This window comes from Aptenodytes forsteri, unplaced genomic scaffold (assembly GCF_000699145.1).
Source record: "Aptenodytes forsteri isolate BGI_AS27 unplaced genomic scaffold, ASM69914v1 Scaffold143, whole genome shotgun sequence".
Lineage (NCBI taxonomy): Eukaryota > Metazoa > Chordata > Aves > Sphenisciformes > Spheniscidae > Aptenodytes > Aptenodytes forsteri.
In genome coordinates this window covers 4,341,905-4,362,098 of record NW_008794951.1, presented here as the reverse complement: position 1 = coordinate 4,362,098, position 20,194 = coordinate 4,341,905, and the positions used below count along the sequence as shown (strand labels likewise).

Sequence of the window (20,194 nt, the reverse complement as noted above, 5' to 3'; positions counted from 1 at the left end):
GTCCCCCTCGCCGGACCTCCTCCCGGGGCAGTGGGTGATCGCCCCAGGTTGCTTCCCAGGGGGGATGCGGTGGGTCGCCCACCCGGATCACCTCTCGGACGTGATGGTTCCTCCTGACATCGCCTCTCAGGGGCGATGGGTGACTCCCCGGATCGCTCCCGGGAAGGGTGGATCACCCCCCTCCATCGCCTCCCGGCACGGTGGGTGACCCTCCTCCAGACTGCCTCCCCCGCAGTCCGCCCCAGTGCCTGCAGCGGACAGAGCACCAGGGGTCCCAGCGGGCCTGTGGGGACCCCCTGAAGGGGCCGACCCCCTGAAGGGGCCGACCCCACAGCAGCCCCCAAGCACAGCAGCACCAGCACCCGGTGCCCAGCCGTGACCCAGCCCGCTTCGCACCATTGAGCTAATATTTGCTGAACACCCAGCAACCCGCGGTATCAGTCCTGCCTGAAATTGGTTTATAGAGTACTAGGTTAGCTGTGTTAACTCACTGGCCATTGTTCTCCGTATCATTAGACATACGCTATAAACCTGCCACTTGAACCAAAAACGCCTTTTTCTATTTATGTATTAGTTGTATTTGCATAGTTGTTTATTATTTGATCTATGTAACTCGCAATGAAAAGTCGTGTTTCTTCAGGGCTCTTCAGTCACTTTTTGGGCAGCCAGTTTGCATTCAGAAGTCCCTTGCTCCGGCGCATACACATTTTTGCTAGGTTGTCCCGCATCAGGCAGTGCGGTCAGAGCGCTTGCAGAATCGCTGCAAACACGAGCGTGACATGCTGTAGAGCCCTGCCGGGAAATTTGAGGCAAGAAAGGAAGATAAAAGAGAAACAAGAACATTTTGAGCTCCTCTTCTCCACAGAGCCGCTCTTCTGATGGAGGGGCCCTGCTCCTATCAGCTGCTCTGCAGGAATTGCCCCCAGCACCGGGAGCCACTCAAACGCATCCCCAAATGGCCGCGTGTCACTACGCGCAGGCTGGGTCGCTGGGTCGGAGCCCATCATTTAGAAAGGGTTATTCCTGTGCAGCGATTACATGGCACAAGATCAGCTGCTGCCTACGCAATTGCCAACAAAATTAGTGTAAACACAGAGTTAAACCCTTTCTGATATGAGTTGGCGCCGCTTAGTTTTTAACGCAGGCTTTTGGCTGATCTGAATCCATGTGGCTGATAACCGGTAACTCGGCGTCGATCTATGGCGCACATTTCCTTCACTTGCACTTGTGCTAAATGCAGGACAACGAGTTTGACCCGAGTCAAACCCGACTGGGGTTTGAATGACTACCCGGGGGCCCAGGCTTTGAAACCAACCCGCTCCACCGGCGTCCACCCCTGCCAGCACGGCATCTACAGGTTTTTGTAGCTCAGTAGCACAGGGAGATCAGCGTTTAGTTTTGCTGCTGAAATAGCAGTGAGCAGAGCAGGTAATGAAGAGCAGATGAAGCAATTTGCTAAAGATCAATATTGCTAAACACGCAAAGCTTACTAAGCGAACCCTTTTGTCCTAACCTAAACAAACCTCTCATTTGCTCATTCCACATCTAAGTAGACAACTTATTTCAACATCTCTAGCTATAATAAGAAGTATATCTGTAAGCAATCAGAGAGACGTGGTTTTGTTTTGAAACCTGTTCCACGTAGGTGCAGGGAACAACTTAACAACACTCTGAAAATATAACCAAGCTTTATGCAATGGACGGCAGCCAAACCGCTCAGCTTCAAATGCCTCCAAAGCTTTAGGGATGTTTAGCTCTGGTATTTTCACTGAGACAAAATTGGACGAAAGACAAAGACTGGCTCCTCCTCGGGATACAAAACTTCCTATAGTTCTGGGGATTTTGAGTGTGAGGCTTAGCCACAGTCTCTTACACTTCCATACATTACAGTTTGTAACACGGTTATAATAAAGCGACAGCATGGGCGCAGATGTTGCAGCTGCAGCTGCGCGTGGGTGCGAAGGCATTTCTGCGGCAGGCAGGCTGCCGGGGAGCGGACCCGCAGGGCATCGCGGCGGCTCTGCGCTGGGGCACAGCTGCTCAGCGGCTCCAGCCTGGCTTTGGGTGGTAGTAACTAACTTCACTGCTCTTCGGCGACCCCTGGGAAACGTGCACACTGTCCAGGGTACTGCCTGGTGGCAAAATGTCCGCAACACATCTGGTAACCTCACCAAAATGAACGCGGAGCCTAAACTTCAACTTCTCACCGTGCAGCGCAGAGAGCAATAACAAGAAAAAAAATTGCTCTAAATGTGATTGCGGGCATTTCGCTGCCATGGCATTATTTTGGTACCAAGTTTCTGATTCCTTGCTCAGGCAATGCTTCCACTCGCTTGAAAATAACCAAGTAAGCAAACAGCAGGCACAAACAGAAAGCTTGTTCACCGTGGCTGAGGAATTTCTCAGGCTAGCGAAGCAAAGGAAGTCAAGAGTTTGTATTGGGGCAAAAAAGCGGACGCTTGTGCTGACGGTGGTCAGTCCTTCCGAGTAAACACTGGAAGACACCAGCCTTGCTTGGCTTGGCCAAGGAAGCCACTTGCAAGGGGCCAACGGCCCCCGTGCAGCCCGGCATGGTTAGCGGCTCCTCTGGGCCAGCGTAACTGAGAGGAGCTGGGTGAGGTGGCCGGGACAGCGTCAGAGCGCAGAGGGACACCCCAGCAGAGTTAAACCAGCACGTTTTAAAAACAGCATGCCAATTATACCTATTTTAAGCTGCGTATCTCCCACTGAGAACTTTCCAGGCTCTCATTCATTAAATCTTCTTCCGGGATGATAATTAATAAACGGATCTGCAGCCTTACTGAAGTGTATCCTTTGCTCGTGTTTGAAAAATATGGTTTGTCTGATGGCTTTCAGCTCAGTCCCCTGTAATTCACAACAGAAAAGGTGCGTATTGAGTAGCAATTAAAAATAGTCACTGCTACCAGGAAGCCTGGAGGGACCAGGCAAGAGGAGGGCTGATAGGGGGTTTTTTTTGCTGGTTGGTTTTTTTTCTTTTCCTCCTTTACGTAAGAAGCTGAGACTTTATAGTTTGGAGAAAGCACATTTTGTTTAGGAGAAAGAGGCCAGACATGGTAGGGCCTGTGACATGTAGTACAACATATTAACAAGTAGCGCAACTTACTTCTGCTACATTTGTTTGCGAGAGCTTTCTAAAGTTTCTGAAATTAAAGGCACTGTAGCTCATGACTACAGCTGTGAGAATGATAGGGTAAGCAGCTTTAATGTGCTCCCACAAAGTCAGAAGCAGAATTACATCTAAAATAGGTACAGCATGAAGCCAGGAAGCCTGGAGGGACCAGGCAAGAGGAGGGCTGATAGGGGGTTTTTTTGCTGGTTGGTTTTTTTTCTTTTCCTCCTTTACGTAAGAAGCTGAGACTTTATAGTTTGGAGAAAGCACATTTTGTTTAGGAGAAAGAGGCCAGACATGGTAGGGCCTGTGACATGTAGTACAACATATTAACAAGTAGCGCAACTTACTTCTGCTACATTTGTTTGCGAGAGCTTTCTAAAGTTTCTGAAATTAAAGGCACTGTAGCTCATGACTAGATATGTGAGAATGATAGGGTAAGCAGCTTTAATGTGCTCCCACAAAGTCAGAAGCAGAATTATCTAAAATAGGTACAGCATGAAGGCATTTCTGGCACAGATCTGATTTTTTTTTAACTTTAAAAGATTTATTATTTTTAAAAACTTATGCTGTATAATTTTGCTTTTCATTTTTTCCCCATGGCTACTGGTGGAGTACTTCTGAGAAGTTTAGGAAGTAGGGTATGACTTTCAGATAAACAAAGTGAAATCCTGGAACGCTGTCACTGCCTTCTACAGGGATGGACCCCATCATTATCTGGAGCTTTATCTTATTTGAGTAAATATTTAAACATCTTTTTTCAAGATAAAAAAAAAAGTGTATGCTAAATATTGCCTTTTAATGTCAAGCCAGATCACTCAGGTTTTTTTTAACTTTAAAAGATTTTTATTATTTAAAAACTTATGCTGTATAATTTTGCTTTTCATTTTTTCCCCATGGCTACTGGTGGAGTACTTCTGAGAAGTTTAGGAAGTAGGGCATGACTTTCAGGTAAACAAAGTGAAATCCTGGAACGCTGTCACTGCCTTCTACAGGGATGGACCCCATCATTATCTGGAGCTTTATCTTATTTGAGTAAATATTTAAACATCTTTTTTCAAGATAAAAAAAAAAGTGTATGCTAAATATTGCCTTTTAATGTCAAGCCAGATCACTCAGGGCATCTTGCTGATGAGAGACCTGTACGTTCATGTCCTTCAAAACTGCTTTTGTTTCTCATCCAAGCACCCAGCTCTGGACCTCTGTCTCTGGAGGAAAGCTCACAAGGACGTAAGAAATCTCTGTTAGGACAAAGCTTTACAAGAGCCGGCACTGAACCCTCCAAGCACTGCGTATAGATCTGAACCGTGTCTCTGGGCCTTCTCCACTGAACAATGAAGTGGAAAGGAGAAGCACTTATAAAAATGGAAAAAGCAATCAAAAGGAGCACCCTAAAATGAAACCCAGGACTGAATGTCATGGGACAAAAAAATCCATGAACAAACATTACCCTGAATCACAAGTTAAAGACAACAGATGTTGCATTTCCTTATCCAAGACCAGCTCACGTCCATGACCAGCGACGGAAGGGGCTTGGGCAGGTGACTTGCTCCAGAGCAGGCAACGGTGTGGGCTACAGCATCCCAAGTTTTTAAGCTGGCTGAAAAAGAAAGGTATGAGAATGGAGCTTGTGGTCCTTTGCCACTTTACAAAGAGGACAGGCTCAGGCCGGAGGAGGTGTAGAGGCTGGAAACCTCCCCACCTCCTGCCTGCGAGGCAGAGGAGCTTCCAGGAGAATCTGAGGTGATCCTTGTGACCAGATGCAGAAGACACATGGAGGTTGCCAGTTCCAGCTAAGTTTCACTGTGAATCTGGGAGCCTGTTTGGCTCTAACACAGCTTGGAAACTCCAGCCTACAACTCTCTGTTCACTGGACGTGGAAAAAAAAAGTGTGTCAGATCGCCCTGTGCGCTGGCACCGAACGCTTTCCCTCGGCTAGCCAGATGTGCGCAAGAGTCCCCGGTGCCAGGGAAGCAAACGTTGTTTCTCTGTATTTCTGCCACAGCGGGACCAATTGTTGTGACAGTGCTACACGAGCCCTCTACTACCCCAGCGAATATGGGTAACACACTGTCAGCAGAGGCAGAAGGTACAGGAGGGATGGATGCTCATACACTGACCCAAGTTCACGTGCACTCTTCCTCCCATCAAAGACACTTGCGATTTCATGAAATTATGTTTTCCATCTTTCTTTCATGCGGTCCCAGGACAAACCTTCTGCTGGTTTTCCACAGAAGCAGTCTGGGCTCCCTGTATATGTTATGTTCACCACCAAGTTTATGGATGAACAAGCAGGTCACAGTATGTAGTCACCTGAAGTAAACCCAGGGCTCATCCCATTGATTACCTTGGAAGCTAAAGAAACAGTACTAAATGCCAGCGTGGTGAGGTCCTGGGCTTTGCAGGCTCCATGTTCTGGGGGCCCTGGAAAATCCCAGACCTGAACGCAGCTGTCTGGCAGCCTGCGCTCCGCAGAGGTGAGCACAGCCCGCAGGGATTTTTATGGCTGCTTGGGAGCTTTTCTGGAAGGAAAAGGCTGTCTGCTCTGGAGATCGGTCAGTCCGACCCGGCTCTGAGCAGTGTCCAGTCGGGTTTTGAGTATCCCCAAGGATGGAGACTGCACAACCTCTCTGGGCAACCTGCCACCCTCACAGCGAGGAAGTTTTTTCTTATGTAATTGCTTGTTTGTGCCCATTGCCTCTATTTCTTTCATTGGGCACCACTGAGAGGAGTCTGGCTCCATCATATTTACCCTCCCTGGCCCCATCAGGAATTTGTACACATGGATGAGAACCCCTCAAGCCTTCTCCAGACGGACTCACCCCAGCTCTCCCAGCCTCTCCTTGCAGTGACGGCTCCCACTGATGAAGGGCTGTGTGCTTCACCCTTCCTGCCGCTGCCCTCCCTGCATCCGCACCTCTCACTGCATCAAAGACGTGAAGCCGCTTAGACAATTTTCTCGGACTTAAATGGAGGAATTTAGTCTGCGCTATGGGAACATTGACTTCACGGAGGCATCTGGACTGCTGTTAGCAGAGCCACTTACTTCACAAGGAATAAATGAAAAGGGAAGTTCACGGCATCTGCTTTGCATGGACATTCTTGGCAGTTCGTTTGTTTTCACATGCAGGTCCCACAGGCTGTTCAAAGCTAGGACAGAGCGCCCGGCTTTTTCTATAGTAAACAGAGGCGATGACTCAAAACGTGTTGTGAAACAGCAGTGACTCTGAAGATCAAATAAGCAATGATATTTTAGAGAGTTAAGATGGGGAACCTGAGCAAGATTTTACACCAGCTTTCAAAACAAAAGATAAAACCAAACTCCATTGTCAGGCATTTCGCCCACGAGTTTATAACAGGTATTGCACCAACAGCTAAGAAGATGCTATCTCAAAATACTTCTGAGATAACAACAGTTAGACTTTGAGGCTGCAGAACATCCTGGAAACAAGTTGGAAGGAAATGCAAATCCACAACAGTTTTTTTCAATTATTGTCAGGATTGCCCATTATTTCTATTGTACAGGCAAACTGAGACATCTGCTTGCTCCTGTTGTACAACAGTTCTGCCAGGGTACTGTTCTTCGCGAGTCTTGGAGCTTCGACCAGTGAGAGAGCACTCTTTCACTGGGTCTTAGCAAATCCCATGGAGAAAACCTCTCAGAACACACTTGATACTTTAGCTTAGCTGCTATATGGGACCAATATCCAAATGGCAGCAATGATGGGTTTAATTTTTTCAGAACACACTTGATACTTTAGCTTAGCTGCTATATGGGACCAATATCCAAATGGCAGCAATGATGGTGTTTTAATTTTTTTTTTTTTATATACTCCTATCTCCAGTCTTCTATTTTCTCTTGTAAATGAACAGGAAAAAAGGAAAAAAATCGTAGTGACAAGAGGATACAGCCCTCTACGGGCCCTCTACGGGCCCACAAAGCATGGGCCCAAACCAGCTGCTTTGTGACTTCGCAGAGCGCGGTTATTCTGCTACCGTCTGTGGTCTGGTATTCGTTACTAAAAAAGGAGCCCCAAAATACCTTGTTTAAATTTGGCTATGTTTCAAAAACTTGATAATTCCTGGAATTTCCATTTAAGTTTCAAGGAGCGGTGCTGGCAAAATGTTGTTACAGATGCACATTCCATTTCCTTTCCAGAGAAAATCAAGTAAGTGCTGGAACTACTAAAAAGAGACATTTTTCTTCTAGCAAAAGCTTAGTCTCTGTACCATTGGATCAATCTTACTTCATGCAAATAAGACACAAACACCTACAGAAAATCTTTCAGATTAAAGTAGAGCATTTTCCTACCAGTGATTTGTGTAGTCGGGGAGGAATCCGACCGTTGTCACTATTATCTTGACCTCTAAAATTTTCCATAGCAAAAACTATTAATGTATCAGTTTTATCTTATGTCTGTGTGTGTAACAACAAAGCAATACCCAGCAACAGGTAAAACTGGTGACAGTAAAAGGAACTGCGATAGAGGATGAGGAAGGACTCACCAAGAGGGGAGTTTTTTCTCTCTGTTCATTCCCAGCAGCTTTAAATTACCAATGTTTCCTGCACACCTGGACTTTGCCCAGAACAAACTATTTCATTGCTGTAAGACTGAGTGAGTGTTTTACGACGTGAAATACATACATAATATCGTACTGTTGTAACAGAAAATAAGGTTGGCTAGAAAGCTCTATTGATTTTGCGTTAAAGTCAGCAGGAAGGGAGGAGGATGGCGGGAAATTGTGGCCGAGGCCCCAGGGCCTAATAAATAACCAAGGTGATGGGATTCCTATAGCCCTGCACAGTAGCAGAGCAGTACAGACAGATGACTGAGGATGTCAGGGCTGGCCCCAACCGAGAGCCGGCCGATAACCCCCGAGGCTGCAGCTCCTTGTTTAATCAGGAGCTCGCAGATTGCTGGCAGCAGCAGGGCAGATTTTTCTCTCGCTGCTCTGCCGACGGGGCGTCTCATCTCCGAAGGTCCCCTGCCCAAATAGCAGAGAGGATTAATGGCCAAGTCTCCTCAGATCTCTCTGGGCGATGCCACCATTGGCAGATTCCAGCCAAATAGGAGATTTCCTTCCCCAGCCCCGTGAACAACTCTACCGTAAAAAAATAAATCATCTCCAGGCACTCTCTTGCTCTGAGCGCTGTGCTGCAATGACCACCCCTCTCCCAGGCTTTTTCTGTTTTACCTAAAGAACTTACGGCTCCACGCTTTGCACCAAAGGAAACAAATACAGAGGGAAGATGCTTCTCCTATACTGATTAGACGAAGAGCTCATCTCACTGAAGTATTTTGCCCTCACCGTGTTTAACACACGTGTCTACTGCCCTGGTTTATAGACCCTCTTTGCCACCAAAATAGATTGCGATATCCACTTCAGTCCTATAGGACGACTGTAGGAAATAGTCCTATAAAAATCACAAGTTTTGTGATCACAAAAAAATCACAAAATTTGTCTTTGGGAAAACTAAATGAATGAAATTAAGAAAGATGGGACTTCACGTCTCATGAAATACGCTCTCGGATGGTATATCTATTGCTTTCAAGATTTAAAAAAACTTTTTAGTTTAGAGAAAAAAATCTGAAAAATTAGGGTCTGCTTTCAGGGCCTATCCTAAATAATTATCTTATTTCTGGAGTCTAGTCTAACTGTCGGGTTTGTGACATCCCAGTTACCCAGCGTCTCTAAACAAGGTTCCATCCCATTCTCCTCCACCGACCTCCGGGGGAACGGGCCGCCCCGCTCCCGCCACCGCTCCCAAGAAACGCAGCTGGCACCGATTTTGCAGCTACATAAAGCCAGTCCAATTCTTTCTTTATTCATCCAGTGTTAGTACGAGCTGGCACGCTCCAAAACCAAATAAAAAAGGCAAGTTAATCTGAATCTTGACATGCCGGCCACTGAAGTTTAAATCACCTTCTCCAGAGGTGGAACAAAAGCTTTTGTTCACTGGCTACACATTTCCAGTAAAACATTTAAGCTCCGTTCGCAAACGCTAGCTCTATCATGATATCCGGAGAGTCAAAGCTGGCTGCGTAGTACAACAAGCCACTGCACTTTCAGTGCCGTACAGCACATTTTTTATTGTGTTGTGCAATACCTTGTTCATGATTCCTTCACGGAGTTAGCTACGTCTACGTATGCTTTGTACTAAAATGCTTATTAGACAGGTTGACCTAGAGGAACACACAGAAATAAAAGCCAAGCAATGCGCTATCACAGTTAGCTTCTCAGCCCTTCCCTAATGACAGATCCATAGCTATTAGGGCCGGAATGGGCGATTACAAGCATTTTGTCTAACCTTTCGTTAAGGAATTAGGGAATCCCCGAAGAGGCTGAGGTCAGCCGCTAATCGGAAAGGATTAGAACCATTTAGGAAAAAAAAAAAGCAAGCAAGATCTGGCTTGCAATCTGCAAAGCATATACCTATGCTGCAGACACTTGTAGGTTCATTGGTGTCCTCTAACCTCAAAAAATGAAGTAGTGCCTTCAAAGCAGACACTATGGGTTTCTCTACATCAGTGTCTAAAATAATTTGTGTGCTGTACAAGTAAAAAAAGGTACTAACCTCAAAGACTCACCAGTTTGGCTACACTGTACCAAGCTCTGAACGTAACAGCAGAGTATTTCTTACTAAGCACTGAAGTCAAGACTCAAATTGCAGAATTTTTTTTCCCCCCCTTGAATTTCTTGATTAAAGCAACAATCACCCACAAACACAACTGCTTCCTTATAGCCCGGCTGTGCTGTCCTGGACCAAATTTCAGAGAAATGATCAGGTTTCAGCGCTTCACGCTGTGATACTCACCGAGATGCGACATCAGGACAGTGTCGTTGCCTTTGTCCAGCGCATTGTAGATCACAGCTGCTCTTGCACCCCTTCTGGCTGCCACCTTAATTTTTTCAGCAAAACTGCAATTGCCTCTTTCAATCAGTGCTATCCACGGTGGTTTTGTGATGGTGAACCGGGTATTTGCATCGCAGGCTTGAAGATTAGCAGATTTAGGAATGCCCACAAGCCCCCGAGCGCTAAGCAGAGGAGAATTTAATCCATACAGGCCACATTCGCACTGCTCGGACACAGACCTGTTGCTAGTGCTGTTGAAATAGAACAAACTTACAGAGGCACTCACAGGAAGTGCCTCTGTAGTCTTGAATAAAATACTAACAACCACCAGGAGGCAGAAAAAAATGAACTTATCCACTTGCTTCATTGCTCGTTCATATAAGCACAAAACGTAGACGTCTACAGAAGTTTTCGGCTGGTGGTGGTTGTTGCTAGCCCACAGCCTGCCGATGAGTTTGAAATTTCAGTTCCAACAGGAACTTGACACCACCCAGGTAAGTCCTCGAGGTGTCAGTGAGCTTCTCTGGAGTGGGGGCTGGGAGGGGACACAAGTGACACGCCTGCCTGTTGTGACGCAGAGATGCAGACGAAAGGACCTGCAAGTAACCTTCGGCCCTAACCTGCTCCTTTTTCACAAAGCATTGTTCTCCCCCTCCTCCTCTCCCATTACTGCACAAATTCCAGCTTTGATGATGCTTCCTGAGAGATTGCTCAAGCCCCCTGCTCCTATTTCAACCTGAATGTCACTTCAGAGGACCAGCTAATCTTCCATTCAGTGATGTAAGCTCAGGGTTCTCACTCCACAATGCAATCTGTGATGTAATGACCGTGTTAAAAAGGTCAAAAGCGGAGGGAGGGAAATATTAAAAAAAATGTACCCATCTTACAGACTAAGATAACCAAGTCATTCCCCGCATTTCTCCTTTTGGATTCTTTCAGTCATCTACTCTGTCAGGTCCAGATTGTTCTGGTGTTTATAACGAACTGATTTTAACATTGATTTAGACCAACGCAAGAGATGTAGAATCACCTAAACTGATCACAGAAGCAAACTACCTCTTTCAGCCCATTTTCACACGCTAGCTCACCTTCAAGATTTACATTGAGATGTTCGAATGATTATCACACGACTCTCCATTTCTGGATGTAGGGTCTACAGATTCTTCCTCTGAATTCAGTCACTGTTGTATTCCGTAACAATTACTAGTATCAACTCTTGTTTTCTTACAATAGAACAGAAAAATTGAAAACCTTACTGATGTCAGAACTCTGTAGTCCGTAATGAAAATAAAGGACAAGCTGTAAAGTCATCAAGACCTTTTTCCTGTTTTTCTGCAAAAGTCGTGCTGCACACAGCGTTGAAAGCCAAGAGAAGCTGCAATTGGCAGCATGTATTTTGATGGAAGCTTGACCTAGTTCTCCTGTAAAGATTCTTTAAAAGAGTAAACATGACTGTGGAGAAGATTCTTGGAAAACTGAAACAGCTTTCAGAAGTGAAAAGAAAATGGAACGAAATTGAAAGAAATAATCCCAGACGTTTACATATATTAATTCATTTATTTATATTCTTCAGTTTTCAGTGTTGCACTATCTCTACATCACATTAATTCAAAACTGATCTTACCTCTAAGATCTATGACTTAGCAAGCTTTATACACTCAAAAGTACCATTCTTCTGGTTTTCTTTGAAATTAACACTGAAAACATAACAAACATGCAAATGCAAGATTTTAGAGTACAATTCTTTGGCTGAGTATGAATTCTACAGTTAGGGAATGTGATCTGATAGTATTTTACTCTCAGCAGTGGCAACACACAGCAGCAAGAAAGATGATTCCTATGACATTTTGCAGGAGTAAAGATTTTGTATCTTGGTTTAACATGGCAAAATTACCATGTTTTGACAGACTCGGGATCAAATATACTTTGGTTTTATACTTGTGTCAATAAACACCAAGTGACATAAAACAGCAAATAGTTTCTTTGCAGAGAGGATCTCCGTGCCAGTGCTACAGTGCTGGTTTGGCAGGGAGGAGGGAGACGGAGTGGTGGAACCATATATTAATACTGCAACACTTCAGCAACTGAAGTTGGCATATTAAGTTTGGTGGAACTCACGGGGATGGGGTAAGTGCCTCTGCAGAACGACCCGCAGTATTGGAATTCCAAGACTACTACAGGCATTGAACAGTCTCTAGCTACACACAGAGCGCCTATGCTTCTAACATTGGCACTTCATTCTGCAAGAGTAAGTATCTCTCCCTCCCATCTTTTGCCATGAAAAATTTCAGACAACATTTCTGTAAAATAGAATCATACACTTTAAAGTCTCAAGCACGTATTATACATATTACACACCATTCCGATATTTCTTTTAGAGTTAGGAAGTCCTAACATGAAGGATGAAATGATTAATGCTATATGTTTAAAGTGTAGCAAGCAGTGCAATGCGGCAAACAGCCTTTGCTGCATTTCTGTTACATGGGATGGATGGAGTGGCCAGAACTGACTACAACAGAGTGGCTCTGTGACAGCGTTAGCCACATCAGTCCTTTTGTACAAAGATAATTTAAAAATTGCTTTTAGAAATAATGGTTTCATTAAAATTAGACTTCGACCTGAAGTATATCTAAATAAAAATTACTGGCTGACACAGTCAGCATGGCTCAGTTTGGTACACGAAGTGCTGGTGCTAATACGTCTCACTCTAGAGCAATGGCCTCTAGTCTTCACATACCCATAAGCAACAAAATTACACAAACAACACATTGAAAGCAACACCGTGCTCTTCTCGGGTTGGTATGTTTTCATTTTGCCTTCTGTGGCAAGGTTACAAGGTACTCTGAAAGGCATGGGTTGACAAACATTGCTCTAGAACTAATACTATATGATCCGTACAAAATATAAACATACAATACATAGTCACATTTAATTAGCTTTTACTTGTGCAATTTAAGTTAAACTTTTCCCATTAATACATTTTTAAACTGTAAACCAGTCTAGAGAGACAGAATAATTTCGGCAATTTCTTTAGAATGTTAAGGCTTTTACTTTTTATCTGAAGTTGCCTATGAACTTGTACTATAATAACGACAGTTAACGTTTCTCCTTCAATTACCATTAACTGAAGTTAGGGTACAGAATTTAAGTACTTGAAGACAAAGTCTGCCGTCCCCAGGGCAGACGAGTGAGCTACTAGTTGAAAGATACACTCCCCAATTACCAACAGGCTGCTAAAACGTGCCTAGAAGTTTTCCACAAAAGAATAAATCTGTTCCTATAAATTAACTCTGTGGGCTTTGGTCAATAATGGTACAATTTAATTGGCAAGTTTCCATAATGCAATTATTTCTTCTCAAAGAATTGAGCCGAGACCAGCATTTCACATGGACAAGTTGTCAAATAGCAATGTGTTTTAGCTCCTGCTTGAGAATAATTTCCTAAGGATCCAGTTGTGTAAATGATTTGAGGCTGTTTGACATGGGAGGAAAAAGTGTGACTTGGTTCTGAACTCAGCAGGAGCCAGCTGCTACTTAGTATACAGGCAAAAATTTGACAGAATTTGTGAGTCTCTTGCTCTTGTGGAAGTAGCAGCTTCTCGCAGCTGCTGAGCTCCTTCATGTATTCAGAATGCAGCTATTACTAAAAAGGAGGAGACTGGTGATCAACAGAAAAAAAACTAATGGTGTGGCAAACTGTGTATCCTGCCATGCTAAGCGCTCCTCAAAGACAGTTTTTCTCTTGCAAAGCTAGAAGCAAGTTCCACTAACAAAGTTTCTTTTTAAAAATATTTCATTATTTTTTTATTAATAAATAAAATATGTTAAAAACCTTTGAGTGCTACATTCACTACCTAACGCTGTATATACAAAAGCAGACATATAAAACCACAACAGTTGACCTTGCCCAGGCAAAAAGAACTGAAAGTGGCTTCTTGGATCACTGAGTCCAGTCCCCAGTGCTAAAGGCACCATGGTATTTAATCCCTTTCACAAACACAGCAAGCTTCAAGCCTAACGAGCAGTTAGACTGCCCCTAGTACCTCCCACTAAAAGATCACTATACAACATAACAGCTCTAATCCTAAAAATTATTCTAATTTCCAGCCTAAATTTATATCACAGCCAGTTAATTCTTTTGCAAACATTGCCTTTAATTATTGGGAAAGCCTGCCTCTCTTCTCAGTTCTCACCCTGATTTCCTCATACTCATACAGTTCCTGTGTATGTATGTACACAGGCAGAGAAAGAGAGATGACAATCATACTTATACTCCTTGGTATCCTATCAAAAGATAAGCTCGCTGTATTGTCTATTCATCCTTCCTGAACATAAGTGACCAAGACATTTTGTGTAATCTGTTTCAAGACTGCTGAAAAATAAAAGCAACAATTGTCCTTCTCAGTTGCATGGGTGGCCATTACAATTGCTCAAAGAATCATAATTTTATGTTTGTTGTCTGCTAGTTCTGGAAAAGTGCAATGTGTAGAGGGCGTATTCAAGTTACAACAATTTTATTTCCCTCTTTTTGAACAATATAAATTTGAAAAATAAGTTATTAAATTACACTGGATCCAGCACACCAGGTCCCACTGTCTTGTAGATTTTGCTCAGAAAGACTTCCACCTTATCATCACCCAAGTGACAGATGTCCAAGATGCAGACAACATGTTTGCCGTCTAGATCCATCGCTGCTTTTACAACTTCATCTAGAAGTTAAGAAAAGGTGTTTTAATATGCGTACAGTAAGAAGGTATACTGAATTGACATTGTTTTTGATGCAATAATGTGTATATGTTCAACCTTCTTACAGTGAAAAACCTCACTCTAACTATTAAATGCTGGCCTACTGGGATTATTTTTTTTTTTTTGGTAGAATTTTATTAGTAAATTCAATCACTAGAAATGACAGCTTCAGAACTTAGATATGGAAAAGCTGAAATATGCGTTACTTAACCATTAGTGATTCTCAGATTTCATAGTATTATTCAAGGAAAAGTAAAGATGTATTTAACTAAAATCAGGTCTGTCTATATAAACACGCAGGAAAACAGGATGCTTATATAGCACTTTGCAGTATGATACACATCAACAGTGTTCACCATATTTGTTGTGAGGTGCCAGTAATTAGAAGCATAATCTGAAGGAAAATAATTCAATAGCAGGCAAATACTTCAGTTTATAGGCACTGTAGGTTGCGTTAAAGCAGCTGTTCAAAGTGACATCAGTGAAATGGATTGACTGATTGACAGTTATTCCACTCTATTTCAAAGCAGATCAAGCCAAATATTCGCATGCTCAGCCACACGTACTGACTTCTATGTTAGTAGAATTTTGCATCAACAAATAACTGCAAATACTGTCTAGGTCACTTAGGAGTTTGTGATTTGGTTATTAAAATACTATCTTCAGAGTATGAGAACAGCTCCAGTAAAAACTGCCTTGAAAGTTCAGTATTACATCAATTTCCCAAAGGTGGTCACATAGAATTCAAGTATCTTTCACTGAAGAGGTGAACAATGTCTGACCTAGAACAGAGATTTCTATAGAGGATTAATTCTTGCATCGAAAGATAAAACAAGAAATGATAAATGCGTAACGTCAGGGAAAGCGAGTCTCACTTGAAAGTGGAAACATGTCACGAAGCCTGCCATTGCTAGTGGCCTTCTGCTGGCATGCAGAGATGCAACTCATACAGGACAATAAAGTATCATTTTGAATGTCTTCTAGTTGAAATAAGTGGGGATCTTCAGGACAAAACAGTGGAAGAAATGCAACATCTATTGCTACATCGTGGTTTATACCTGTTGAAAAAAAATATTTAAGTTAGCAGAAAACTTCATCTTCAGCCTACTAGAAACTTCATGCATCATTTCTTCTTTTTTGAAAAAAACAAACTATTGCAGGCTGAACGCTGACTTCTATTTACTTGCTTTGTCCTTTAATAACTGATGTCTAAAAATATATTTCATTATATATATGTATATATATTTATACATAAGCACATTCAAATTGATATGATGTTATAACATACTATGATTTAAGGCTAACAGTGCTGTTAGCTCAGAAAATATTAAACCAACATTGGAAGCCATTTCACCTCCTTTTTATGAATGTCTTCTAGTTGAAATAAGTGGGGATCTTCAGGACAAAACAGTGGAAGAAATGCAACATCTATTGCTACATCGTGGTTTATACCTGTTGAAAAAAAATATTTAAGTTAGCAGAAAACTTCATCTTCAGCCTACTAGCAACTTCATGCATCATTTCTTCTTTTTTGAAAAAAACAAACTATTGCAGGCTGAACGCTGACTTCTATTTACTTGCTTTGTCCTTTAATAACTGATGTCTAAAAATATATTTCATTATATATATGTATATATATTTATACATAAGCACATTCAAATTGATATGATGTTATAACATACTATGATTTAAGGCTAACAGTGCTGTTAGCTCAGAAAATATTAAACCAACATTGGAAGCCATGTCACACTCCTTTTTAACTTTATAGCTGCTACAAGGGCAGAGAAATTCATTTTACAACCAGTGTATCTATGCAGTATGCAGTGCAGTACTTGTGCTACTTTCGTCTTGAATATTATAAGTCCCGGCATTCTAATGACTGTAAATATTCAAACACCTTCTCTGCTAAATCTCCCTTAGTGAATAATGGAAACTTAAATTATAGGAACTTAACACGAGCATCGTTAAGCTAGGCAATTTTCTTCTCCTTTTAATGGGAAAACAAAATCAAACAGATTAATATCCCACAGTAATGCTAACAAACAGATACACATCAACTTGCATATTTATATTTTAACAAATAAAGATCAATCAACTGACGCTTTGTGCTAACCAGAAGCAGCAGAGAGCAGTTGATGAGCACGGCTAAAATACAGCCCTTCATTTTCTAGCATGGAAGAAAGGCATTTCAGGAGCAACAGTATTCAAAAAAACAACTCAATGAGAATAAGGCTCAAAGGAAGCATTTATAGTTGTCCTTTTCCCTTTAAGAACACTAACCTGTTTCTGATTAATACCTCTCCGGCCGAAAAGTCAGCTGACAGTCAAGTGCAATTGAATAATTTACCTGATTGTGTCAGACTGGTTGAACTAGTGAACAGGACCTACCTCTAATTGTAACAATCAATAGCTTAAGGACTACACACATTCTTCAAATGATACACATAAACTTATACAGAAAATTGCAATTATATGAAAAGTGATACTAGAAACAAGATATTCCATCATTTCATTTAAAGGTATTTTTAATGAGAATTACAGCTTTCTGGTAAAAAATTATCCTAAATCACGACTCTAACAAAAATCTAAAATGTCAATCAATTTTTTAAACTTCAAGAAATACTCAGAATCAACTGATTAATTTAGAGAAAACCATTCAGTTTCTGACGAACCTTCAAGACATTCTCAAGTTAACGCAGCAAAGAGCTAAGATCTTGTACTGCTCTTGCTTAACCTTTTTTAGAAGCTGAGCTACCAAATACTTACCCAGAACTGTCACTTCATAATACCCAAGGCCACTAGCACTTTTAAACTCATTGATATTTTTATCTGTTCTGGTTTCTTTTGGCTGGTGCACTGCTGCATGAAGGTTGTACTGTTGCATAAGTAAGTCTTTGTGCACATAATCGAATTTACGTGGGATGCTTTCTGGGAAAATTGTGCTGTGATGCAAATATTTCATTAACTTGTCTTTCACTTGTGCCCAGAGGTCACTCTGCCATGAATCACAACTTCTTCCAGCCTCTTCAGTTTCAGGTATATCACTCATTCCTTCTCGGTCTATTATAAACACAGAAAATATTTAGTTGCTTATATGCTCATAGAATCGTATCACTTCTCTGCTAGATGAGAAATATTTTCATTTTCATTAGAAAATTTAAATTATGAAGACACGGCAGAATGTTCAAAACATACAACACAATGAATTAAACTAGGGTTGGAACGTCAGTAAACTGGTAACCTTAGAGGCTAGACTTGTAGTAAAAAGACTTATTTCACCACATGAAGAGCAGTATCGTGGCTTGTTTTTGGAAAGCACATTAACTTATTTAATGAACAGCCAGAAACCATGAAAATAAGTTTAAAATGGCTACAAGTGAAGGTAAACTTTTCCGCCCCTTGCACAATAACTATATGCTTACACTGAGGACTACGCTACATTTAAAATTTCTTGCTATACAGTCAATGATAGCTCCATTCTTCTTTCCTATTACATGTAACTGGAAGATAGTTAATGGTAAAAGCTTATATAACCATCACTTCCAATTTTGAAGGCAAGTGTTAAACTCCACCTTTTGAGCTTATCAGAAAGCTCATTTCAAAATATTCCCAGTACACCCTTGTATCTCCTCCATCTCCTGTGAAACAACTTCTCATTAAGTAGCCTTCTGAACTGGGTATATTATCCACCCCAACATTTCTCTGTGAACATACGCTTTTTTACTTTACTTCTTTTTAGTGTCATAATTGCTGTGAAGGAGTATCAGGACATTCAAAAACGAAGAAACCAGAATGTGCACAGACAAACTTGATGCAACATATGCAAGAACATTCAACAAGGGAAATAAGAGTCTTACTGCATTGAATCAGACAACAAAGGATGCTGAATTTAAAGAAAATTGACACTAATGCTGAAATTGAAAGTGTGCTCTGGATTGCATAAAGCAGTCTGCAGTATTTTTCTCACGGAACAGGAATTCATCATATAAGGTAAAGGGACACATAAAAGCTGCTACACGAAGAAACATTTTTTCTCACCATTTTACTTGGAGAATTACAGTATTGTGTACAAGCATGAAGACTTACTATTATACATTAGGCAAATCAAGTACAAAAAGTTTCAGAATATAAATAGTGGCATTAAAAAACCCTTTCTCCTTCTAAAGCTTCAATCACAACTTTACTTTTCTCCCTCAATATATCATTGGTGCTGTAATTTGTGTCCTACTTGTGCACTCATTATTAACCTAGCATAAACAGATGTGTAATTAGGACAGCACAGTAGAAACAGCCACCACTGGTTATTTAAACAATAAGATGCTGAAATCTTTAACAATCTGACCGCACTTTAGAAGAAAAATACAGCAAATGTGTGAACTCCTCCAGCTGCAGAGAGCCTCCTGGCAGCAAAGACTACCTTCTTCTTTAAACCAATCAAAAATATAAAAAATGGCTATGGTGAACATTTAAACACACGATTTCCCACAAAAAGCAATTGAGATGAACCCTATTTTGAGTGCAGTTAGCAGAAGGATTTTTTTTTAAATCTACTGTATAATTACAGTATACAGCAGATGTTTTTTTCTTGTAAAAAATTAGAATTTAATTTGGTCATCAGCCTACACTGTTACTGTAAAGTTTCTTTCTTGCAAACACTTTTGTTAGTAAATCTGAGTCAGTGCATTTCTGCTTTACAGTTACATTTCATGTTATCTTACAGCACAGACTACAATCTTTTACTCCTCCTTTGCACCTCTTGCAAAAAATAGTACCTGGAGTAAATTAAACTCCAGTGAGTGAAGCTTATCTCAACACTGCCCCCTCCCCCAGATATTTCAACATTTAAAAATATACTTTAATAATTTATTTTGTTTTGGATATCTCTATCAGCTCTTTTTGTACATCTACCTAATGACTACACAAAAAGTGTTACTTTGATGCAGGCTGCTATGATACAGAGCTGCTAAGAGACAGAAGTGTCAGCACCACTAATACATAGTTATAAAGGGAGGGGGTGGAAATTTCACGTTCCCATAAACGGCTTCTAAAGGCAGCTAAGGGCAGTTTCCCTTGCTGGTATTTAAAAAAAAAAGCTCTACCTGGGACCATGGTAACAAGGTTATGAAGCTTAGAGTAACACTTTTCCATTCCACCCCCATGCTTAGCATAGCATGGAAGCTTCACCAAGGGCAAGTCCTGCCTGACCAACCTAGTGGCCTTCTATGATGGGGTGACTACATTGGTGGACACGGGAAGGGCTACAGATGTTGTCTATCTGGACCTCTGTAAGGCCTTTGACACAGTCCCCCACAACATCCTTCTCTCTAAACTGGAGAGGTATGGATTTGATGGGTGGACTGTCCAGTGGGTGAGGAATTGGTTAGATGGTCGCATCCAGAGGGTAGTGGTCAACGGCTCAATGTCCAGATGGAGGTTGGTGATGAGTGGCATCCCGCAGGGGTC

The 20,194-nt window shown here is 41.8% G+C and overlaps 2 protein-coding genes across 2 annotated transcripts in view; both read right to left on the bottom strand.

Annotated features, from left to right (window-relative positions):
• RNF128 (ring finger protein 128, E3 ubiquitin protein ligase) overlaps nt 1-10,353 on the bottom strand; it is a 38,651-nt gene extending 28,298 nt beyond the window's left edge. Inside the window, exon 1 of the mRNA XM_009275330.2 lies at nt 9,948-10,353. Coding sequence (XP_009273605.1) covers nt 9,948-10,353 — 406 coding nt within the window. The remainder of the gene's footprint in view (nt 1-9,947) is intronic.
• A 4,129-nt stretch (nt 10,354-14,482) lies between these two features.
• Nucleotides 14,483-20,194, bottom strand: part of CUNHXorf57 (chromosome unknown CXorf57 homolog) — a gene marked incomplete at its 5' end in the record, with an annotated part of 27,150 nt that continues 21,438 nt past the window's right edge. The window contains 3 exons of the mRNA XM_019471020.1: nt 14,483-14,694; nt 15,682-15,789; nt 17,498-17,791. Coding sequence (XP_019326565.1) covers nt 14,549-14,694; nt 15,682-15,789; nt 17,498-17,791 — 548 coding nt within the window. The remainder of the gene's footprint in view (nt 14,695-15,681; nt 15,790-17,497; nt 17,792-20,194) is intronic.